Genomic DNA, 25,435 nt, shown 5'->3' with positions numbered 1-25,435 from the left:
CAACTCGAATACGCGTCGGTCATCTGGAATGCCATTTCTAGATCCAACAGCGACATTATAGATCGGGTCCAGAAAAAAACTTTCTAACCATATATCATCACCGCTTTGCTGATATGGACGTTGGTACTTGCTCTAGCACTGTTGAATTATTATTATTTCCCTTACTTCGCCACCGACGTAATCGCGCTGACCCTCTGTTTCTCTTCAAACTCCTTCACGGTAACCTCACGTGTCCCAAACTCCTCAATTGTATCGTGTTTCGTATTCCACGCAAGATGACCAGAGAACATAGACCTTTCCATGTTCCTGCCTGTCATCACGAACACTCAACTGTCCACAGAATACAGAGTCTTTATAACGCTTACTTTCGTGATCTTGATATCTTTCATAACTCCTTGTCGACGTTCTTTTCCGAGCTTTGCCTTTTGTTATAATTTCATGCATTGTTCAGGTGCCCTTCTCCCCCTTTTTCTTTTGTATTCAATTTGCGCTTTGTTGTAGGTACTCTCTTCTTTTCACTGATATTCCCTGATATGCTTTTCAATTATATTCCCTTGCAGTATTTTTGTTTTTGGATTTTATTGTAAGCGTGCGCCAGCACTCAGACCTTAGATTTGTTCCTAGGCACGTTAAATAAAGATGCTAGATGGATTGAAAACATTGTTGTTGTTGTCGTCGTCGTCGTTGTTGTTGTTCATTCAGCAGTGTAGTATTGGCAACTGTGAGCGCGAGCGGTGCCACCCTCGCTTGTGAGCGGCGGGTACCGGAAACCAACGCCGGAAACATTCATTTCGACTCCTGGCTCTCTCAACGTTTGTACCCCAGCCAAGCCGGCTGGTAATAAATATGTCATGCATACATGACATTTGGCGACGAGGTCACAAGCCGGAGTGATGAGTGACATAATGAAGCAAAAGCAAGCGGCGAGACGTCACAAGCAACGAAGGTGAGCGGCGATGAACGGCGGCGGCGGCGGCATGCAGAACGAGATGACGTCGAAAGCTAAGCCTAGCGTTCCGAACGTGTTCATGAGCCGACTGGGCCACATGGAAGATGTTTCGCCGGACCACGCAGAAGCCTGGCCTACGTACCTCGAGCGCCTACAGTTCTATTTCACGGCGAACGGCGTGGTCGAGGAGAAACATCAGCGGGTCGTGAAGCAGCTTTTGCGGTCCAGCTACGTACGCTATCCTTCACTCGTTGTGTGCACCGGCGACGCCAGCTGAGACGCCGTACGCGGAAATTGTTTCAAAGCTCACAAACCACTTCACGCCGAGGCCTTCGGTATTCGTACAGCGCTTCTGATTTCACAAACGAAGTCAGCAGCCCGGAGAAAGCATCGCGCAATTTGTCGCGGATTTGCACCGACTCTCCGAGCACTGCGAGTTCGGCGTCTCCCTGGTAGACATGCTTGGCGATCGTCTAGTTTGCGGCGTTCCAGACGAAGGGCTGCAGCGGCGTCTCCTGGCTGAGACTACGTTGAATGTCAAGAAGGCGTACGAAAGGGCCATCGCTTCCGAGTATGCCACGCGGCAAACGGTAACCCTCAGAGGAGCGTTGCCTGCAGTGTCCGACTTACACCGGATGGATCAAACGCCTAAAGAGACCAAGCCGGGCGGGAATTAAGAACCCTCCAAGGAGCCAAAAGCGACAGCAAATGGGCGGTGTTTGCGCTGCAAAGGCGACCACGACGGTACAAGCTGTGGGTTCCGCTACGCAGAGTGTTATTTCTGCAAGCGGAAGGGGTCAATCGTTCGCGCCTGCCGTCAAAAGGAAGAGGCGAGGAGCAAGACCAAGAGCGACGGCAAACGCTCAGGCAAGTTGGGGCACTCAGGACTGTACGGACTCTACCACATCGCCAGTGGACTGCCAGCTTTCATGGCAACTGTCACAGTGAACGGGAGACAGGTATCGATGGAAGTGGACTCTGGATTTGTTTGTTCCAAAGTCAACCTGAAGACACTATAGACAACCTGGGAATCTTGAGGAAGGCACTCCGACCGTGCTCCTGGGGAGTGCGGACATATACACAGCAGCCTGTCTGGGTCGTGGGTGAAGTGGAAGTTCTTGTCAAGTACAACGGTAGAGAAGGCAACCTACCTCTACTCGTCACGAAGGGGTCTGAAATCGGCATCCTGGGGAGAGACTAGTTTCAACCACTAGGCATATCTCTGGAAGGACTGCACCAGCTCAACGGAGCTCCAGTTTCCAAAAGTTCCAGCGGAGAAAGCCAGCCAGCTGTACTAAACCAGAGCAAGGTGGTGACGAGTGTGGAAACTCCGCTGGGGGACTATTCAGATGTGTTCAAACCTGGGCTCGGCAAGAGCACGGGTCTTCCGGTGCGGATTGAAGTAGAGGAGCAAGCCACGCCCAAGTTCCACAAGTCGCGGCAAGTACCTTTCGCACTTCTGCCGAAGGTGGATGAAGCCATCGAGAAGTTGGTGGAGCAGGGGATTTACGTTCCGATTAAGCGTTCTCGATGGGCGACGCCTATCGTTCCGATTTTAGAAGAACGGGAAGATAAGAATTTGCGAAGACTACAAGGGAACACTCAACCTAGTTGCCAAGTGGAAGACTTGCCCACTGCCCACTCCAGAGCAACTGCTCGTAAGACTGGGAGGTTGTTCAGTGGGAGGTTGTTCAGCGTAACAACTCACAAGGGCCTGTTCAAAGTGACGCGATTGCAGTTTGGAGTGGCAGTGGCCGTAGCCATCTTTCAACGTTATATGGAAGGACTACTGAACGGACTTGAAGGGGTTCAGTGTTTTCTGGATTACATCCTCATTGGTGGAAGAACAGCCGCTGATCACGACGAACGGCTGCGGAAAGTGCTGCAGCGTAACCAAGACGATGGGCTTCGTCTGAATGCCGACAAGTGTGCATTCAGGGACAATGAAGTGACCTACCTGGGGTACCGTATCAACAAGGGCTGAGTAAGTCCTTTGCGTGAAAAAGCGGAAGCCATCAAGCAGGCTCCGGAACCTAAGAACAAGAAGGGGCTACAGTCGTTTTTGGGAGCCTTAAATTTTTATGGTCGTTTTCTGAAGGGAGCTTCACACGTGTTGGAGCCACTTCGCCGCCTCCTAGACAAGGACAAGCTGTACGTGGAGTTGGACAAAGACTGAAGCAAGGGCGTACAAGTGTACCAAGAGCCTGCTGGAATCAGCCGTCCTCAGCGTGAGAGAAGACCCCCTCGACGTTACCAAGACTACGTTCCGTGAAGGGGAAGGGATGTTGTGTATTCAGCAGTGTAGTGTTGGCAACCGTGAGCGCGAGCGGCGCCACCCTAGCCAGTGAGCGGCGGGTACCGGAGACATTCACTCGACTGCTGGCTCTCTCTACGTTTTAACCCCAGTCAAGTCGACTGGTAATAAACATGTCATGCATGCATGACAATTATTAATGCGATAGCGTTAAGGGCCCCGTGTCGCAGAAAATCTGGTATCGGCGTCGGTGTCAGCGTAGGTGTCGGCGTACGTGGCGGAGAAAATCATTTCGAACCACCCCGACCACGCAGGCCCTCGGTGTGGCGCAAGGTGTTAGTGAACAAAAATGGAACTTCTTACAGTTAAATCCGTCAGAAAATGGTAAAGTACGATTTAATCACAACCTGCAGACATGGTGGCGTCGGATTGTAATTTGAATGTACTGGAAAAAATAATTCTGTTACGAGGAAACTCAAACACAACCCCTTTTCCAGCATTTCTACCATACCAATAGCGGCGCGCTCGGGTAGGTTACTTGCGAAAATCATATCCGAATGGAGCTCGCATCCTCGACAGGTCTAATTGGGACTTAGCCTGCCTAATGCGTTTTGGACGCGCGCGCGTCGGAGCAATAGCAAACAATAAAATAATAAAAAAGGTCTTAGGGCCTTCACATTTTAATATAAGATGACTTACGAGTATATTGCGCCTGGAACAACGTCTTCACGGCAATGCATTTCTGTTTAAAAGTGAAGCCGACTTTAAGGAAATCAGTAAAAGCTTGGTCTTTGTAAGCTGGCTCTCCCACGTTCTGTGTTGCAGTGAAGCCTACTCATCAAGAAATATGCAATCCGAACGGGGCCCGATAACGCCATCGCGTTCCACTCTTAAAGGCGAAGCTTAAGCGTTCTTCAATTATTATTATTATTATTGTTACGGCGAGAATATATATACAATGGATATATTTACAGGGTAAGGCGCACAACGCTGCAGCAATCGTTCAGGAGAGCGCGTGCACACCAGAAAACCACCCGTCGTCGTCGTCATCGCCCAAGCACCGACCACAGGATTGCCGCTCGTGACATTCATATTATTATTATTATTATTATTATTATTATTATTATTATTATTATTATTATTATTATTATTATTATTATTATTATTATTATTATTATCACCCGCAAAACAACAAGCATTTGTTTTTCTTATTCGGAAGATTCTGTACCATTGTGTAGGGTCCGTGAGATCAATGATCTCGGTGCACTTTTTGATACCTTACACTTTTCAGCTCACACTAAACGCGTTGAAATGCGAGGTATGCGCACTCTTGGCTCTGTTTGCAGACTATCGAGAGAATTCAATTCTCCTATACCGTTCCGCAAGTTGTACACAACAATCTGTCTTCCTCAACTCGAATACGCGTCGGTCGTCTGGATTGGCATCTCTTGATACAACAGTTACATTTTAGATCGGGTCCATAAAAAGTTTCTATTGCCTGTTGTTCGCGCATATACTGTATATCATCATCAGCAGCAGCAGCAGCAGCCTATAATTTATGTCCACTGCAGGACGAAGGCCTCTCTCTTGGATCTCCAATTACCGCTGTCTTGCGCTAGCGTATTCCAACTTGCGCCTGCAAATTTCCTAACTTCATCACCCCATCTGGTTTTCTGCCGACCTCGACTGCGCTTCCCTTCTCTTGGTATCCATTCTGTAACCCTAATTGTCCACCGGTTATCCAACCTACGCATTACACGGCCTGCCCAGCTCCATTTCTTCCGCTTAATCTCAACTAGAATATCGGCTATCCCCGTTTGTTCTCTGACCCACATCGCTCTCTTCCTGTCTCTTAACGTTAGTCCTAAGATTTTTCGTTCCATCGCTCTTTGTGCGGTCCTTAACGTGTTCTCGAGCTTCTTTGTTAACCTCCAAGTTTCTGACCCATATGTTAGCACCGGTAGAATGCAATGACTGTACACTTATCTTTTCAACGACAGTGGTAAGCTCCCAGTCAGGATTTGGCAATACCTGCCGTATGCACTCCAACCCAATTTTATTCTTCTGTAAATTTCTTCCTCGTGATCAGGGTCCCCTGTAATTGACCTAGATAAACGTACTCCTTTACAGACTCTAGAGGCTGACTGGCGATCCTGAATTCTTGTTCCCCTTGCCAGGCTATTGAACATTATCTTTGTCTTCTGCATATTCATCTTCAACCCAATTCTTAAACTTTCTCGATTAAGGTCCTCAATCAATTTCTGCATTTCGTTTCCATTGTTGCTGAATAGGACAATGTCATCGGCAAAGCGAAGGTTGCCGAGATATTCGCCGTTGATCCTCACTCCTAAGCCTTCCCAGTCTAAGAGCTTGAATACTTCTAAGCATGCAGTGAATAGCATTGGAGAGACTGTGTCTCCTTGCCTGACCCCTTTCTTGATAGGTAACTTTCTACTTTTCTTGTGGAGAACCAAGGTAGCTGTGGTATACTGTATATAGGCTCCTGTAAATACATATTTTACCTTTCGCTTTGCTTGTTACATTTTGGTGGAGGTGCGGGGTAACGCTACGACAACACAGAACTCCGCAGTGTACTCGTGCGACCGAATGCAATGGCGACGCAGACTTGACTACTGGATAGTCAACGTGAGTCATCTGCAGTTGCCTCGCCGTCTGCAACACCATTGGTGATCCTAGCGCAAGTTCGTGACGCCGGTATGTTTACCAGAACTGGCAATGTCGACGTAGACGACTGGTTGAACTGGTACGAACGCGTCAGTGCCTCCAACCACTGGGACCCGACGTTGATGCTGGCAAACCTTGCATTCTACCTGAAAGGCACAGCTCGCGTGTGGTTCGACACGCACAAAGCGGAGCTCACAAGCTGGGACCTTTGCAAGACAGAAAGCTTTATACGACAGGCATCGCCGGCTCAACCACTTTCCACCAGGTTCCCTCGTTCTCCTCTCTACCCCAACGCGCCGATTCGGACTCTCAGAAAAACTTTTGTCGCCTTACAGGCCCTTACCGTGTTCTTCGACAAGTCACCGATTTCACCTATGAAATTGCACCCCTCCAAACCCCGACATCGTCGACTCGCCGCCCACAATGTGAAATTGTGCACGTTGTACGGCTCAAACCGTACTATGTCCGCGATCCTTAGCCGTCGCCCCCTTGTTACTTGCCTCTCGTGTCATTGAACAGCACCGAGTTGGTGCTCCTGCCGCCAGGGGGTTGTGCCACGGGACCGTTACTCAAGCGCGCGCACGAAGACGCAGCGAAAGGAAGACGATGAAGGCGCGCCTCGGCTCGGGTGTGGATTTCGCCTATTGCCTGTTGTACGCGTATATACTGTATATGGGCTCCTGTAAATACATATTTTGCCCTTTCGCTTTCCTTACAATTTCCTTGTTACGATATCATCACCGCTTTGCTAACACGGACGCTGCACCTTGCTCTAGCACTGTGGGGTAATTGTCATTGCCCTGCCCTTACTTCGCTGCCGACGTAATCGTGCTGACCTTTTGCTTCTTTTCAAACTCTTTTACGGCATCCTCATGTGCCCTGAACTCCTCAGTTGTATCATGTTTCGTATTCCGCGCAAGATCAACAGAGAACACAGACCTTTCCATGTTGCTGTCTGTCACCACCAACACTCAACCGTCCACAGAATACAGTCTCTATAACGCCTACTTACATGACCTTGATATTTTACAGCGATGCTACATACCTCTACCAGCCAAGAAAATTTTCGTGTCGTTGACGTAAGCAAAAAACGTCACGGTAAGCAAGCGGCTCGCGCTCGGCACGCGCTCGTGCCGAGCGCGTGTTGAGCGCTCCTGCGTTCGTCATCGTCGTCTGCTTCCACAGCTGACTGCGTTGCCGCTCATCATTCCAGCGTAGAATTTCACTTATATTCTGTCGTCGTAATGGGGAGGCCACGTTTACGGTGTTATGAGCCATTGCTTATGGCAGTATGAGCCCGTTAGCGGTGCATCACTGCATGCTTCGCACCTCCCCAGGTTTCACGTTAGTGGAGCTGCATTTCGCTCAATGGGTCATTTGACACTTACGCATAAAATTCAATTCACCGCTCAAACCGAGCCTACAACTTAACTCGTGCTAAATGTAATAACTAATAAAAACAAACAGTAAGAAAGGCGTCCATAATGGCCAAATTGCTGAGGGAGCTAAAGAAAAAAATCATGGTTTCACAGCATACAGCTCAGCACTCGTTTTCAAAAGAAAAACCACAAAACAAGCATCAAAACAACATTATGGATGATAAGACACGCGTGTGAACACTGGGAACCCTCCGACGCGTTCCGGTAAAAATTATGTTTGCAGCTGCTTCGTAAGGGGTTGACGTCATTCAAAACCCTTGTGTGGAGTGCAAACCGCATAATGTATGCTAATGACGTCTGCGAATAATGCGAAGCACGTCCCTTCTCCCACGTGTGTTTCCCGGTAAAAATTACGGTTGCGTAAGCTACTCCGAGTGTAAAAGTACCCAACAACATAGAAATCTAGAAATCACGTCGTGACGTCACCACGGTCCAGTAACTCGTTCAGTTCATTCCAGGCTACCATGAGTAGACCACGGAAAGTAAAGACGCCCGAAGAACAGCGTGAATTATAATGTCGTTGTGAAGTAATACAGGGGGTGGTTAAGTACATTTCACTTGGCTCTGGTTTCACTCTTTGTAGAGCCACTTGTATTAATTCAAGCGACGTAACAATGGGTAATCGTTGTGGGTGTCGTTTACAGCTTCGCTGTCCAACCACCTTCACAGCGTGGATTGGAGCCACAGTTTATTTTTTTTTTTTTCACAACTCGCTGTCATTATTCTGTTCTGAGCTTTGCGTTGTTGTCTCTTAGGTTCACATATTGTTCAACTTCCCTTCTCCTCATTTTTCTTATGTATGCATTTTGCGCCTTGTTGTATGTATGTAAACTTTTCTTTTCAAGATTGTTATCTTTTATTCATTGTTTTCTTGTTTACTGATATTCCCCTGCTGTATTTCTTTTTCTATGTATACGTGCGCCAGCACTTAGACCTTATGGTTGTTCCTGGGAACGATAAACTATTGGATTGATTGAGTGATTTATTTATTTATTTATTTATTTATTTATTTATTTATTTATTTATTTATTTATTTATTATTTATTATTATTTATTTATTTATTTATTTATTTATTTATTATTTATTTATTTATTATTTATTTATTTATTTATTTATTTATTTATTTATTTATTTATTTATTTATTATTCGGGGCAATTTCCCAAAACCTCATCGCCACTGGCAGGTGAATCCTTCGCCTGTTCAGGTAACATAAATGAAGCAGTGAATATCACTAGCATGCCAAATCAGCAGCGTTCAATCTGCCAGTTAACGAAGGTATTCTGATTACCTTTCAATTAAATCGTTTAAGGCACATATTGCTATTGCTGAAGTCGGTCAGTAATGAATGTTTGGTGCTTTGTAAAAAACAAACTGCGAGGCTCGCGCAAGTTCCGAGATGTCTTGCCCCGAAACCTGCCATGAAATATACACATCGACGCTTCTCTAAAGCTTTGTACTGCTAAATGTTGAAATAAATTCCAATGCAACTTTTAGAACGTTTTAGGTACAGTTACCTCAAAGCTCCCGCTAGACTCGATATTTCCGTTAAAGGGTCATGCCTTCTCCGTTTCACTTCGGCTAGTGCAACATGCCAAGTTTATCCCTGCAACATCGTTATTTACCTAACTCAATATTGCGATGCGTCGTTCGCCTAATGTCCACTTGTTCAATTAATATAATTAAAAGGCGGAGTTGCTTTTTCGGGCACCGGCTATTTTTAAAGAACGTATTGTAAATGCAAAAAAGATACGTTCAGCGTAACAACATAAAGCCAACAGACAACGAAGCCAAGGAAATCATCGGGGAAATTAAGGGTAGTTGAAATTGGAATGTAGAAAATAATGAAGAAAAGGGAAATGAAAGTGGACAAAAAGATAACTTGTCGCCGGCGGGAGCCGAACCCGCAACCTCCGCATTACGCGTGCGTTGCACTACCAATTGTGCTCTCCCCATTCTCTCTCCATTCTGCTTATGCAGCTCACATCTGAACACACTCAGGGAATTCCCCAGCTCAGACGCTCTCTCTATGGCGCACACCAAGCGGCCAGACCAACCGGAGCAATCGTCAATACCACCTGCCCTCTTTGATGCATCTCTGCATGCCAGCTGGACTCCGCCGAAGAGAGGCCACTATGCTTTATCGCTTATGGCTAGGGGTGACATTCACGAAATATTATTCATTTCTCCTTGGAATGGCCGACAACGCTCTTTGCAATGCCTGTCTTTGCGAGGAGACGCAAGAGCACATTCTATGCGACTGTCCTGAATATAATGTTCAGAGACAGTCCCTGGCGTCCGTTCTACCGCACCTTGACAACAGACCAATGTCAGTTGAAGTGATTCTCACATGTCGTCGACAGAAGACATCGCAGCTGAAGGCGACGAAGGGACTACTTCGGTTTTTAAAAGAAACGGGCTTGGACAAGCGGCTGTGACAGTGATGTCACGTACCACGCAAGAGTGACGGACTGTGACTGACGATGTGTGTGCTGTGCTTCGTGATCTCTCTCTCTCCTCCCCATCTTTCATTCCCCCTCATCTCGCTCCCATGTGTAGGGTAGCAAACCGGTTGTGCTGAACTGGTTAACCTCCCTGCCTTTCCTTCTCCACTCTTTCCTTCCTTCCCCAGCTCCAAAGCCACACAAGACATTTTACCAGCGACGACAGCTGGGCGAAAGAGCTAGCTGTTTGTAGAATAAAGTTCATCTCTTTCTCTCGCCACTTTCGTATTTTCTGCATCAGCCTGTTTGGAGCGTGTCTATATTCGAATACACAAATATGCTGAAAACGGTGTGCAAGTCACATGCAATCACACATAAATTTAGAGAATAAACTTTGCCTTTATTTTCATTTTATATGTTGTAATATGGTAGGTTAGAACACCCTGTCCCTTACGGCCAGAATTGTACACACCGAGGCGCCTCAGCTGCGCAGGCGTTCAACTAAAGGTGAACGAAGCTTTTCGTGATCTTGGTCAAAGTAGAGAGCACAGAAATAGGAGCGCTGGGGGAAAAGAAAAACAAGTAAAGAGCTCAGGGAAACAGCTTCCAATTTCGCATTCAATTGATTCCTAAAGCGCCTCGGCTGCCGGCGAAACTTCCTGGTTCAGCTTGCAAAGTGGTCAGTCGAAAGGACGTATCTTCGAATGCTCCTTCGACTCCAGGCGATCTTATTTCGGCGCGCGCGATCTTTCATAATGCGGGTCGCTTGCTTGCACGGAGAAAACAGCGAGCGCATTCGGTTCCGTTTCCGTTTGCTTGAATTTTATCTATGCTGCCTCTTTTGACATTTGAAAAACAAGAGCAGAAACGACTGTGATGACTGACAAACCTTCGTGATTGCGTCTCGCCATCTGAATGGGCTTTGCAGCATGCCAGCAGTCACAAAGACGCCGTAAATATAAGGAAGTTGGTTTCCATCAAAGCAAACATACAGACAGAATATATATATATATATATAACACTTGGCAGTATAGTGCCAAGTGTTCTTGGCACGTGATTACTTATTTATTGTTTTAATGCGAAGATTTATTGTGGTCGACCCCCGGGTCTCTTCGCACGTCGGGCCGGGCAGAAGGGTTTTTCTTTTAATCTACAAACTAGAGCCAGTGAGCGCACCTCTGTTCAGCGTAATAAACCAATAAATTGTTACAATGAACAATGAAGCCTGTACATATATTGTCGGCTCATCGGTGTCTCTAAAACAGAGAGACTTGTTATAATATGGCATTATATTCAATGTCTTCTGATTTTCCCAAATTTCTTTTTGTTTATTAACATAAACTTTGCACGAAAATACAGAAAAAATATTAAATTCTGGGGCTTTACTTGCCAAAATTACGAGTCTGGTTATGAAGCACTGCCGGCGTGGGGGACTGTGGGTTAATTTTGACCTCCTGGGTTCTTAAACATGCCTCTAAACCGAAGTACAATAGCGTTTTCTCCCTTTTTTTGCGTTTTCGCCTCCATCTAAATGCGGCAACCGGGCCCGAAATCGAACCCGCGACCTTGAGTTCCCCCAGCAGCGCACCACCATAGCCACTGAACAACTGCGTCGGCTATGAGATTACAGGTTCCATGGGATGAAAATATACACAATTTAGCTCTTGCGAACAAAATGCCTTCTGAATTCCTCCCCAGATTCGAATGGAGGCGAAAGCTGTTGTAACGTGTCTTCCTGACCAACTAAGTAACACCGCACTCAAATACTTTTTTTTTTTTTTTTCAAGTGGGGCCTGCTCACGTTTAAGGTTATAATCGCATGACAGGCGCTGGATGATCTTCAGCGCTCGTTGGCGTAGCGCTATAATTTTCATCCTTTTCACATCTGTACAAGATCAAATAAAGCTTGAGGTTTCCTGGGGATCAGGCAGTTCGGGTCAGCGAGGTTATAAATCGTAGTAATCGCAGTCAGCAGGTTATAAATCAGTGATCTGAGGGGGATGAGAAATGCGAGAGAGGAGATACACGCGATCAGTGTCGGTGCCCATACCATGTGTCGGAGTAATCGTTCTGCGAGCGCTCCTTAGCCATAAGCGTTAATAAACAAATGCACTAGGACACCGCGCAGACGCACGCCGTCATGCGCCCGTGCACGAGGGACTTGGTACGCTCTCCGGGTGGCAAGCTCACCGGACCGGGTGGCAAGTTCACCGGCAAGCTCACCGGACCACAATGGACCCGGTACTTCGGGAAACGGAGCTCGCAAGACTGATTGCGGGACATAACAACGGCGGTGACCCAATGCAAACAGTGACTGCGCGGCCAGGACAGAACCTGTTGAGAGCTGACCGCCCCCCCCCCCCCCTCCCCTGCCAACAGATCAATGGGCAGCAGATGGCAGGATACATCAATTTGGTCCAGTGGGGGCGGCCGTGACCACGGCATTGCATAAGACAATGCAGAAAGCGGCACCAACAGCAGCAGCACGTGCTCCCGGGTCAACATGGAATGAATGAAACCGAAGAAATGAAACCGCCGGCGCCACAAGGAGACCGGTGATGCGCGGTGGAAGAAGGCATCCCAATTGAATCTACTCAGAAAAAAAAAAAAGAAAAGGAAAACAAGGCCGGGCGCAGTCTGGGAGTCAAGGCCGACTACGCGCTGTCCGTGGAGCGGGACGCCGAGGGCTGCTAAAGGATTATGCGGCAGACCTTCCCAGTGCCTGTAAACGGAGGAGAAGATCGTCTCATGCTCGGCGGAGAGAGAGAGAGAGAGAGTTGTATTTGCTGATCCGTGGCGCCAGAGAACAAACGGATAGGAACACAAGAGAAAGTGTGAGGGGCTCGCGATAGACCCCCAAGAGCACTTTGTGTAGTCTTGAAACCATGCTCGGAGATAAAAAGAAAAAAAAAAGAAAAAAAAAAGAACGCAAATGAAGCCTAGATGCGCCCTTGACTTTTATAGTCATATTGTGTACCAAGACAGTGATTGCTAAAGTGCTGCTAACTTGCAGAAGATTACACACCAATCGGTGCGTTTTTCTAGGTATTGATGCTTCTTGAACACACAGCTTATACGAGTGGTTGTATGAGCAGATCAGTGGAACAAGAAGTACATGTGTCGATCTTTCTTTTGGCTTTTTTTTTTCTTTCTTTTATGGGCATTCTCGACTACGCTGCGCCAGTAGTAGCTTAAGGGTTGAGGGCACGGCTCATGTGAGTGCTCAGACGATATTCTGTGTGCCATAGTTATGTGAACGACGACCTCGGAAAAAGAAGCAAAAATAATGCTAAAATGTATATTTCAGAATAAATGTAGGTGAACGCAGATGCTAAGCGTCTGATGATGATTATCGAGATATCTTGAAGCAATTCAAGTGCGCCACGCTAATACAGCGTAACGATTCAAATTTATACAGACGACAACATCATCGTAGTTGTGAGCTTTGGCAGAAAAAAATTTTTGGTGACTAAGCCACACATGTATTTTTCTAACGAACTGAAAAAAAAAAACGGCTAACAGAAATACACTCGCAGTATGAACATACACATAATTTTTATTGTTTAGTGCGTAGTCAAGGTCCTTCACCTTCACTTAAGAACTTGAGTACAATGCGTACATGGGCAGGGCGATGGGTTCTTGAAAAACCAGTCCTGTCTGGCTTAAGTGATCTATAGTAGAGCATGATGCAGTGACATATACGCGGCTATGTAACGCTCAGTATTCGTACTTGAAGTATTCGTTCACATGTAGTTTCAAGAGTGTCTTTGTCGAAATAAACTTCTCTTACACTGTAACGCTCAATATTCGAAGGGACTGAGTCAGTGGCAAATTCAACTCTCTTGAATCTCTTTCGCTTGAACTTGAAGGGATAGCATGGAAGAGAGGAACACCTGCATTTGTGTTCAATGTAGGACTCTGCTATCTATGACAAATTGTCTGGCCTTACCTTCATCTTGCACGGCATTGTTTTCCATGCTGTAGGCAGCCGATCGCCACCCATGCCCTTGTGTAACTCTGAATTGCTTTGTATATTGAACACGTTACCTCGAGCGGACTCACAAGCGGGACAACATAAGCGTAATAACATGGGGAACACGGACAGCAGCAGTGAAGCCAACGAAGAGACAAAGAATGGCCCTTTTAGGCACGATGACAGGAAACACTCAAAAATTTATAATTCACGAGGTCACTCTCTTTGTCCGCAGACAAAGTTCTGCGGGTATCACTGGCGCAGAGGTCTCTTCGCGCCCGGAGTCCGGATAAGGACGTAGCAGGTTCGCTGCAAGGGACCGCGAAGCCGGTTGAAAGAGAAAGCAATCGCCGTCACCACAAGCGCGCGTGCTCATCTCTGGAGAGCGGCCGAGCGGCATTCGACGAGGAGGAGACGGCGAGGAAGGGGCGGCTGCTGTCACATCTGGGCAAAGAACGCATGGCGTCGAGGGAAAGAGAGCGCCCGGTGGAAAGTGCTCGGCTGCGTGCAGCGGCGCGTGTACAAAACCGGGTTGCCTTTCGCCTTCGGTGCGAGTTGAAGACGAGCTTGCCTCCGAGAAGGGGATAAACCGCCGCGATCCAACGCAACCGGCCCCTGCGCAGTGCTCTCTCTCCCCCCGCGTCTCATTCGAGCCTCGGCAGTCGCCTTCCGAGCAACGATCGCCGCGTTTACCCACGACGGCTGCTCGTGTCGCCTGAACACAGCAACTGAGTGGAAAGCCATGGAGTTTTCACCGGCCGCGAAATCGGCCAGATTCTTCCTGGTCGCCGCACTTGTCGCACTCTGCGCACGCCACGCCACCGCTGCCAATGGTGAGTGAATCCATTACCTCGTTGTTTTTTTTTTGTTTTTGTTTTTCTTTGCTCTCTTTGCAACCCCCGAATAATCGGGAAAGCTAACACCGAAGGAAGGCGACTGAAAACAAGAAGTGGTGCTATAGAGTGCCGTTCATCGCTTAAGAAACGCTTTCAATATTAGTTGCGATTTTGTGAGTTTTCTCATTGCTATGCCCAAGCTATTACTTTAGAAACAAAACAAAATCACCAAATACAAAATAATAATAAAAAATCGGGCAGCGAATAGTTGACAAGGCAACTCAGACTTCCACTTCTCATATCCAAACTGTATAACATTCGGCGTACGACCGGGGTGGGCGAAACGTGAAAGCAGAGCAGGCCCGCTCGCTCGCTTTCAATGTTTTGAGGCCCCTCATGATACGGAAGACGTCGTTCAAATCCTCACCTCACCAAACTGGTATTATCTGGCATTGTCTCGCGCCCGAGTTTCCTCTTGCCCAAATGAAGCGCGCGCCAAGCACACGCACCCGGAACTAATTTTCTATGGGTCTTGAGAGTGAGTTTTGCACAGCTCGTGGATATACCGAAACAACCCACTTGAGCGCTGACTATATATAAATTCAGTCAAAGTGGCGCTGACTCATGCCCAGTCCGAGTGAGCGATTGTCAAAGCTTCAGTCTGGCCACAAGTTTGGTCCTGCTATAACGGCGCCAACGCAGCATGGCCGTAACTTGTGTCTACGCTACGCGATCTGGATACTATAGCGCACGTGGCGCGTTCAATTAGCTGCCAGCAATCATTGGCCATTACATTAAGATAAAAAAAGAGGAGTAAGGAAGGAGCGATCAAGGGCGAATGTGCGAGCTTCAAACAACCAGTTACAAGAGCTACAAGCGGTCCATGGTGTATCGGCAATCGCTCTTCTATGAGAGACTTTAATTAGAGACCTTGAGGCGCCGCCATGTCAAGTCCCAGACGCGGAAGCTTTCTAACCAAGCTGGTCAGTCTCGCGTATGGCGTTGCGACGGACGGTGCAATAGCGGTGCATATGAGTTTAAAGTCACGTCAAGATGAGTGCTTATCTCCGAACTGCATAATAACAAAAATGCTTATATTTACACTCCCCCCGTTTTCAAGAAGACAGTATACATGTTCAAAGACTAAAATGAGTATATGAACAATCGCAAACATTCAAGCGATTCCTGTTTGGACGTACGTCGAGCGCCGTCATAAAAGGCAGATAGGAGACTGCAAATACATTTTTTTTTAAATTCTGCAGTTTTACGCGCCAGAACCGCTATCTAATTATGAGGCACGCCGTATTGTGGAACTCCGGGTTATGTTTGACCCCTAGGGATCCTTAACGTGTCCGCAATGCACGGTAAATGGGCGTTCTTGCTTTTCGCCGCCATCGAAATGCGGCCGCCGCGGCCGGGATTCGATCTCGTGCTTGGCAGCGCAACACCATAGCCGCTAAGCCACCACGGCGGGTGCCAATACGTTTGAACAAAAATGTTTGGTGAAGCTCATGTCTCTATACCCGAAACACGTTTATATATACATATGTGGTGCTTTTTCTTAAGCTGCACCAAAATTTTAAAAGGTCACCTGTGGCAGATAGCCCAATTCTAACCCTTCAACTAAACTAATCGATGAGGCGGACAGTGCTTCCACGATCAATCAGATGCGTAATTGAATAATTACCAAAATCTTATTAATTCAGTTTCTTACTAATTAATTTGCAGCATATATTGCAATTTACAAATTCTTGCTAGTGAATTTGCAAGGCGGTATATAACGACTTCGAACAAATTCCGAGGATGGCACCGGTTTATAGATACGCGCCCGTCAACCTGGCGCTAAAGTTGCACTCTTATTCCACTTACTTTTTTAAGAAAACCCTGTATTATGCATTGAAGCACAAAGTAACTAGAACTCCAATATATTTCGCTGGACACTGAAAATTATTATCTCGAAATGATGTCATCCACAGAATTGGTTCCAAGTGGATATATACGTCTTGCGAACTCGCCGGCTACAATTCGTAAATTGCATTATGTACCGTAAGATAATTAACGAAATATAGTTAGTGCAATTATGGTAATTGTTGAATTAAGCGTTCTGATTTCTCGTGGAAGTAATGCTCACTTATCGAGCAATTTTGTTCAGGTGTTAGAATTGTGCTATCTGCCACAGGTGAGCTTGTGAATTGGTGCGGCCAAAAAGAAAAGAAAGAAAGCGCCTGGAATATATGTACCGGGTGTTTTATTTTAACGTTAACTGAATTTCTCAAAATTGCCTGTGGTATTTAGCACAAATCTACTTATTCAGCTGGAAAACTCGAATAAGTATACATTACTTACACAGGAACTCAATACGCGTAATTGATTAAATACCGAAGTGTCACTAATTTAAGTTTTCTACTACTTGCATAAACACATGCATATTGCAATACACGAATTGAAGACAGTGATTTCACAAGTCACATTCGCTTGGAACAAATTTTGAGACAAGCACCAGGCTTGAGATAAGCGTAGTCAAACTTACCGTAAAATGCAGTATTGTTCCACTTACATTTTCAACAAAAGGTCTTTTTATGCATTGAAGCTCAATAGCTATTGGAACACCAATGCATTTCGTCGCAAGCTTCGGGAACGCATGTATCAAAACTGCTGTCATCCTCAGAATTTGTTCGAAGTGGATATAAATTTAAAAGCACCCGGCTATAATTTTTAAATTGCAACCTGTGGCGTAAATAATAACTTTAAAAGTTAATCAGCAAATATTTTTAATTTGTCAAATATTCACTTCGATTTTTTGTGCAAATAATTTCTGCGACTGAGAGTAATGTAGCTCAATAGTAGAATTGTGCCCCATGTCACGCGTAATATATATAGATTAACAGAATTAACGATTATATATATATATATATATATATATATATTATCGTTTATTGTTAATTCTGTTAATGACAAAATAAAACACCCCGTATAATGCCGAAGCGCAGTACATGGACATGTGTTAATGACACTACTTGCCGTTGCGATTTAAGACTCGCTTCTCAACAGCTGTGCGACTAGCTAAATGCCTGCCAGAAGATTTTCTCCGTCACAAGCGCGAGTCGGAAAAATGCGAAGTAATGGTAGGTGATAGTGATATGATAGTACGATATTTTTTTTCTCGTACATGTGTACGGCGATAATATCAAAGACGGCTAGCATCCTCCCTCGCTTAAGGAAACGCGTGGAAGTTTGTAAAGATAGCGACGACAGCGTCACATCGCATTCATCAAATCTCACTTCAAACAACCGAGATATGCACGAAGTCCTGTGACAGGGCGCATGCGAGTATGCTTTATCTTTTACGGTTTGCAAAGCGCTCTGACTTCCAGAATAGAATAAAATCCCGATAATATAGGAAGAATAAAAACTCATTCCTAATCCTTGCAGCTACTCAAATGACTTGACCAAAAGCAATAAAGCAACTCTGGCTACAGATACTGCGGGCTCGGGAATTGGCTGCGAGAGTGTTTTTCCGAGTCGGTAACGAGAACGTGATCGTTTTGCAAGATCAACCGTGCCACTCGATAGCAATCGACCGACTTTTTATATTGCCCATACGGTCTCAAGGTGCAACAGCATTGAGAAAGAGCCCGCCGCTTTAAAGCGAAATGGATTTATGCTTGAAGCCTTCAGCGCACCGTAAAGCGAGTGGACCAGAATTGGCGCCTCTACAAATCGCTCTAGCAACTACTTGTACCTATTCTACACTTTATATAATACGGTTTCCGTTCAAAGATATTGAGGGTGCCTTCCATGAACGTAGGCAGACGGGTGTAGATGCAACGAAGACAATGAACGTGCGTAGATGGAGAAACATTCTGAACACGTACGTTACGATCCAGGCACGCTACCGTCGAGATTTGTACTTGCGGGTTATCAACTGCGGCGTCTGTGTTTCTCACGATTTGAACAAGATCAAGCCGGAAAGTTTGCAGTGCGTTCGGCACATTATGCTGTACATCTGTGCCTAACTTGAAGGAATAAGGATTATAAACAGGGATAAGGTGCCTCAGAAAGGCTGGCCAACGTTTCGATAGGAGGACCTATCTTCGTCAAATCTCCATTAGTCAGCCATCTTTTTTTGACTCCATTAGTCAGCCATCTTTTTTTGATTTTTAACTTGAAGGAAGTATTTCAAGAGCCTCACCGGCTTGTCAAGAATGCTTAAATGAGGCAATTCAGAAATTTCAGGACGAAGTTGCCTAGTGACATCGTGGCGATAATCCTCGGATATTTTTCCTGATATTTTTTTTTTTTGGTTATGTACTTTCTACAAAGCACCGACCGTAGTCCGGAAACATGCCTTGAACGATCTGTCCTAATGCCAGTGACGTCTCATGCTGATTGCTGTTGCTTATTGTGACGTACTACATACATCTGCGGAAATGTACGTGGTGGGCTCATGTTCATGTTCGTGGTCGAGGTGTTGATGATATCACCAATGTGAGCCGTCAACTGTTACGCCTCAAGGGAAAAGGGGGGACGGAGAGGGGGGGGGGGGGAGGGGGAGTCTTGCTCAGGGTCAAAGTCATGCCACGACGACGAAGTCCTGCAAGTCACGCAAAAATGCGGGATAGCACGAGACTTGCCCTTTAATTGCCATCCCTACCTTCTGGCCGGCATACACATGAGCACGTGGATGTCCTTTTCGTCGTGGGGCTAACGCTTTCCTGTGTACATTGCGGTGGATGTTGGGCCACATGAAATGCAGTAGGTTGTACCATACGGCGCGCGCGTGCAGCTAGCGAGAAATGAGTACGTGACGTCCTGAACATCCAGGCTGTTGTATCTGCCGATCCTGCCGATAGAGGAGCACAATTATCGTGAGGTCCAGTCGCAGTACAACACCGGATGTGTGAAACAGTGTAAATGAGAGCTAAATGCAACGCCGAACTTCGTCGGTCAGTGACCTTCTGCTGAACCAACCACTATCGCATTGTTTTCTAACTTCAAGGAGTCATTAACCATTGGCAAGCTGTCCAGACAGCACTAGCGTTCGTAAACGCGCAGTAACGTCATTATATAATATACATGCCACCAAGGCAGTACTACTTCCATCCACAAGTTCGTTCAGGGCCTTTATTTTATTACAACTATTTATTTATTGTGGCATTGGCAATATTGGCAGATATATGCTACCAGCGTCTAACTGTATAACTTCTATGAATGTGCATATTTTCACTTTATTATTGGTAAGTGACCCAAGTGACCCTTCTTTTTTGTAAATAACGATAAGGACCACGTGCCTTTGGGTGCATTGACCTGGTTTAGTTCTGCATGTAGTATTGATGTTTTTAACTGTTTCATGGATAATACACATAACTCCAGTGTCGAGCGCTGTGTTATTGTTGGTTCCTGCAAATATTACTTCGATTGGAGCAAACATTAGGCCTCAATATTACTTTAAGCCTCAAATTGAACTACTTGGGTTTCCCTATCATTATTCTGGTCTAAGAATATCGCTGACCTATAAATGTGCGAACCTGTGCACCTGTATAAATGTTACCATGCTTATAGATTCCTGCTCAAAAAACAGAGCGGCGGCGCTTATACCGCGACATCGCCAGGGTTACGCAGCTGTCAGCGCGAGAGAACCTAGGGGCACGTGGAGGTGCGCAGCCCCGGCAACTTGGCCTCTGCCCATCTTCGAGAGGCCTCGGGCGACGTCAGCGCGAATTACGCCGAGGCCGCCAAGCGCACACACAGGCAGCCCGACGTCCCGGAAGCGAACCAGAAGAGGGCGGCCGGTGCGCGGAGTAAACGCGATGAGCGTCCTGGAATTTCCCGCAGGCATTCCGGAAACGCAGATCGGAAGTGCTCGGCGGCAGGCGGCCGTATTATTCTCAGGGGCATCATCATGCCTCGTAGCACAATGTCGCCAGTTCCTATGCGGCACGCCCATTAGGTGCGAATGTGAGCGGCGACAAATACAAGTATAGAGACGGCTCTTTCTGTTGTCCAGAGCTGCGCAGTTCAGACACTTGTTTTCAGGAGGTGTGAAGCCATTGTAACAGCGCGTTAGTGCTGGTACAGTTCTTATCGGAAGCAGCCAGCTCAAAGCTACTATAACCGGAGCTTTCTACAGCCATACAGCCACGATATTTCTCATGTGATCTTCGTGCAATGAGGCTCTTGTCAATGAATTCGCTGTGACCACACTCTCTGCATCGTTTCACCATCCTCCATCTCGGGTAACAAACAAGGGGTTACTTTGGTAACACCTACTACTTTTCTTCATTCTTTCTGTCTCGCCGAATCCACAGAGACAGAAAGACCGCTCTTCATGTCCGCGTCTTGAAGAAATCCAGCTCAATAACTACAATTGTATTCTCTTCCGCAGGTAATTTTTTTTAAATTCTGTTTGGGTAAAACAAGAACCATCTAATAGCGTATATGGGCGATGCGGGTATCTCTTCGTGAGATTCTGTTTTTCCCCAAATCATGGTTTTCAATGGGAGCGTCAGCCCCCTTCGATGACGTCGCTGCCACAGCGCTCGGTCATACTTGATAAGAAGCGTTAGTTCGTAGTTTTTTTTTTTTGTGTGTGTGTGTGTGTGTTTTTTTCAGCGCCTCCGCTGATCGTTCGTATCTGAAACGACACGACTGCGACACGTTTCTTCATCCGCCCGCCATCCGCATCTCCCCAGTCGAAAAAAGGAGGCCGAAAGGAACAACGTGGTAGGCAGCTCCGTATACGCGCTCGCTCAGCCTTTACGTATACGACCACCCATTCAGGTTGGCGACAGTGTGGGCGATGCCTTCCGTCGAGCACTGGTGACTCTGTCGGTTTTCGGAACGCTCTGTCTATACAACGAGCTTCGCGCTTTTAAAGACGCACCGAGCACGAACCGAGCGTCCCAGTCGGTACGGCACTGCCCGCGAATTGATCGCGTCACAGTATACGCAGGGCCCACGCCTGCACCCAACAATCTCTGCGCCTCAACTGAAGTATGTGGGACTGTAAAAAAAAAAAAAAAAAGAGAGAGGGAGAGAGAAAAACACGAAATGGCGCGCTAGAAGGTCGCACGCTTCGAAAGAGAATGCGTATAAACTATGACGGTGTGCCCACGAGGACGGAGGCCAAGACGTGATCAGACTGCGCTTCTCGAACTTACTTTTTGACACTTTACCGCCTTCTAGCGCACGCTGTACTTCAATTAGTTTCATCGTAAGGTTTCACATGTTGGCAACAGAGCTAACCTTAATGTGATGGCAATACGAGGAGGGATGCGCTTGTGTGCAATTGAAAGTGAGGATGCGGAAATGCGACGCGCATGAGCTGCACGAGATAAGCCATAGTCCGGAAGCAGTGTATACGTATACCTCTTATTGGATTTGAAAACTGCGTTGTCACCGCGTCAGCGAGAAGCGTCAGTGCCGCTGCCTCTGCTGGTAGCTGCCAGAGGGTCTTCCGAGAATAAATCGCGAATATAAAACAACACGACATTTGGTGACGCTATGCCGCTTTCATCGCTGGTGATGCACGGAGGCTGTAACGTGCGCCTGCGTCTGCCGATGGCTCCCGCACTATTCGTGGCGTCTTTCTGAGCCTGTTCACGCTTCGTTAACATTGCCCAGAAACATTAAAATTGACTTCTGTTCAAACCACCAGCAAACATTTAGAATGTAAAATTTAATTGTGCATTTAAAAGCGCCTTATTATCGTCTTGCTGCCTCGTCTGTCCTTCGTGTTCTCTGGCGTCGTTGGCAAGCCATGAAAATTTAGACTTTAACCGCGTTGATCCTTCACGCGTGATGCCTTATTGACGGATACGGCGAAAGGTGTCAATGTCGAAAATTTAAGACCAAGGACGAAACGCTTCTGTTATTAGCACATTTCACCAGTATGTGAATAGTTGACTTCGGAATAGGGTCAAAACACACACACTACGCACATGCATAACGAAGCAAACACATACGCCAACTTGCACATACAGTGCCAACAGAACCAAGAAAATGGCCTTCTTGGTCTTCTTTTCGCGCAGTGTCAGAACAATGTTGCCCGCAGAGACCAATGTGTTTGGTGCTATCACGCGAAATCTCGCAAGAGTGATTCTAATCCCGAGATCAGTCAACCGAGAATGCCGACCCAGTTGAAATCGCACTGAGCGCAACTGCGCGGAGGTATAGCTCAGAATTTTAAGGAATACTGTGACCATCCGGTAGGTTGCAGTAATTTATAGACAACTAGCTGCCAAGAATGGTTGGAAAACTTCAGCTTACCTTTCCCATATGGGTGGCCGAAAGCACTTGGCGGATGCTTGGCGGGCGTCAGAGAGGCACAACAAGTGTGGTATACGTCCATGGCTTCCTCTGATGTGGCTGCCTCTCGCTTTCCTTGAAGGCTCCTTCCTGCTTTCGCTCCGTTTTCGCGTCTTCATACGTCACATAAAATTTGAAATCACTGTCTCGTCTGTCAAAGCCTATGGCTAGTAGGCGCGATACGGACGCCCGAGCCGTGAGCGCGATAAGCGACGACTATTTCTCTCGCGGCGTTCTGTTTTCTGTGGTGTGAAACACATGTACTGTATACATACACACACAAAAAAAAAGAAGAGCGACAAAAATGTGATTAAAAAAGAAAGTATATACCGATCCTGTTCTAAGTAATAAATTATACATGATGATATTAACTTTGGAATATAAGAAAGATGGGCAACTAGAGGTATGCGAACACAAATATGGAAGAACGGCAGCAGCCGCTAGGAGCGTGTTAGTCTTGCAGATAAAAGCTATCCATTCGTTTTCCTTTGGAACCGCCGTGGCTGCTTAGTGGCTTTGTCGTTGCGCTGCTAAGCACGAGGTCGTGGAATCAAATCCCGGCCAAGGCGGCCGCCCGTGTACCATGCATTGGTTGCACGTCAAAAAAAAAAAAAAAAAAAAAATCAGAATTAAAAGTTTGCCTCCGTGGACGCAGGAGGCCCGAACCACTTGCATGCTCACGGAGCTGGGTCGTGCTTCACTTGCGTCCCATTGTTGCGACGGTTGTGGCGATGAAAATCACGCTCTCATCATATCCGCGTCGGCACTGCCCTTGCCCATCACTTGCGCGCGACACATGACTTCGAGCCTTTGGCGCCGACACTGCTTGCACGCCGCTCCTGCATTTGCCTACCTACCCTTGTACATTAAGTTCTCGTGACAATGATTATGCACTGTACCGTAGTGAGTTGGTAAAATAATGCCGTTATGAAAGTAATGAGTGCGCAAAAATTAAACATGCAAAAGAAAAACGACGTGAACCAGCACTCATTGTTCGTCGTCTTTCACGCGTGGTTCTTTCATTTCCTTTATTTTATTTTTTCGCTCAGATCTCGTTTAAAGCAACATACGGTGCACTCACAAATTTCATCGATATTGATACTTAGCTAGCTTTCTGAATGCACCGCATACAGTTAAGAAATATAAAACTCAAGTCGCTAAAATGTACGAGATTCGGGACGCGTTGGTGGTCAACACGAATGCCGCGGAAACCATTTTCGTGTAAGCGCGAACAAACTGCTGACAGTAATATTGTACGATTATGAATATATCGGCAGCCAGACTATAGAATAACGTCGTCTGCTCACGTAGCAAGCACTACCTGAGCAGATGAAGACAGAGCTCGCCAACATATGGCTGCCCCGCACGCCAACCGGAGATCACGGCGTTTACAGCATCCTCTTCAAGTGTGCTGTAGTCAAATAAGAATCACTAGGCGCAGCGTCAAAGTGTGGTTGCTGCATCGCACGCTCCGTTACCAAACTGTGCTTCCCGCGTACCTCGCTTGCAAAACAGAGTGGCCGACAAACATCCACCGCGGATGCGGACCGTGGCAGCCTCTTTGCCTTCCAGCGAGCATGCCGGAAAATCGGCCTTCGCACGCGTTTCCGCCTCGTTCCGTGGAGAAATCACACGTGCACGGCTCGTCGTCGAGCGGTTAATCGCGTCCGCCCTCCGCTTGCTTCACGCTAACGAGCAACAACCGAGGGAATTGGAAGGTGCATTAACGGAGACGCCGCCATGACTAACAGCTTTGAGCACTGTCTTTCCTCCTGAGAGCAGAGGAAGTGCGCGCTGCTTAAGCGAGCCATATAGTTGCGGCTGACACGGGCATTATACCAACACTGCCTTCCAGCCAGTGCCCCAGTGTTTGTTCCTTTTTTATTTATGACTGTTATTTGTCAACTCCAAATATAGCGCAGAATAAAGTCTGTGCCAGCTCGTCGGAACAAATTCCCTGTCTGAAGCCTGAATTCAGAATTGTAGGCTTCTGTATTAGCATCCGGATCGATGCCTTGCGGGAAAATATTGCGTATTTCAGGACTTCTTGAAGCCAGCCTTTACTCTGCGTGATTTATTTTTTAGTATACAACGCAGAAGAGGCAAACATTGACAAAAAACCAACTACGACTAATGAATCTTAAGTTTCTCCGGTCAAGCTATAATATTTCTTAACAACACTTACCTTAATAATTTATTTATAAATCACCAGATACCAGTAATTTCGTCCGAATAGATTGGTCTCCCTCCTGCAAACGAATCTCCAAACGCACTATCTAGGTGCATAACAGATGCATGTAGCACAGACAATAGGATATATATATATATATATATATATATATATATATATATATATATGTTGTGCCAATGCTCGCGCATGTCTATTCAAACGGGGCGAAAAAGTGTCCCTTCGCCCTTTGCCAAAAATGCTCATCGTTCCTGTTTAGTGCTAGCTTGGTATTTCATTAAAGAAAAAATCCCAATGCATGCTTTCGTGACCGTATGCTTAATTATATTTATTACCTAAAGATGGACCAGGAATATTTCAA

General features: G+C 46.5%; 2 protein-coding genes across 2 annotated transcripts in view; both read left to right on the top strand.

Moving 5' to 3' along the window:
- Positions 1–956: 956 nt before the first annotated feature.
- LOC119448103 (uncharacterized protein K02A2.6-like) lies at positions 957–2,933 on the top strand. Its single transcript, XM_037711578.1, has 2 exons — positions 957–1,181; positions 2,190–2,933. The coding sequence occupies exons 1-2, from the start codon at positions 957–959 to the stop codon at positions 2,931–2,933; spliced, it is 969 nt and encodes a 322-aa protein (XP_037567506.1).
- Positions 2,934–14,276: 11,343 nt separating this feature from the next.
- The window catches only part of LOC119449412 (chitin deacetylase 1-like), a 101,267-nt gene continuing 90,108 nt past the window's right edge, over positions 14,277–25,435 (top strand). Inside the window, exon 1 of the mRNA XM_037712581.2 lies at positions 14,277–14,576. Within this exon, the coding sequence (XP_037568509.1) occupies positions 14,486–14,576 (91 nt within the window). The 5' untranslated portion in view covers positions 14,277–14,485. The remainder of the gene's footprint in view (positions 14,577–25,435) is intronic.

This window comes from Dermacentor silvarum, chromosome 4, assembly GCF_013339745.2.
Source record: "Dermacentor silvarum isolate Dsil-2018 chromosome 4, BIME_Dsil_1.4, whole genome shotgun sequence".
Classification (NCBI taxonomy): Eukaryota; Metazoa; Arthropoda; class Arachnida; order Ixodida; family Ixodidae; genus Dermacentor; species Dermacentor silvarum.
The sequence above is the reverse complement of the archived record's forward strand: the minus strand, read 5'-3'. Positions and strand labels throughout refer to the sequence as shown.

Bases quoted from the DNA above. Each gene is read 5' to 3' on its own strand.
- LOC119448103 (XM_037711578.1), top strand. From the start codon at position 957: ATGAACGGCGGCGGCGGCGGCATGCAGAACGAGATGACGTCGAAAGCT. The intron at 1,182-2,189 runs GTACGCTATCCT...GGACTGCACCAG, and splicing joins AGCTTTTGCGGTCCAGCTAC to CTCAACGGAGCTCCAGTTTC.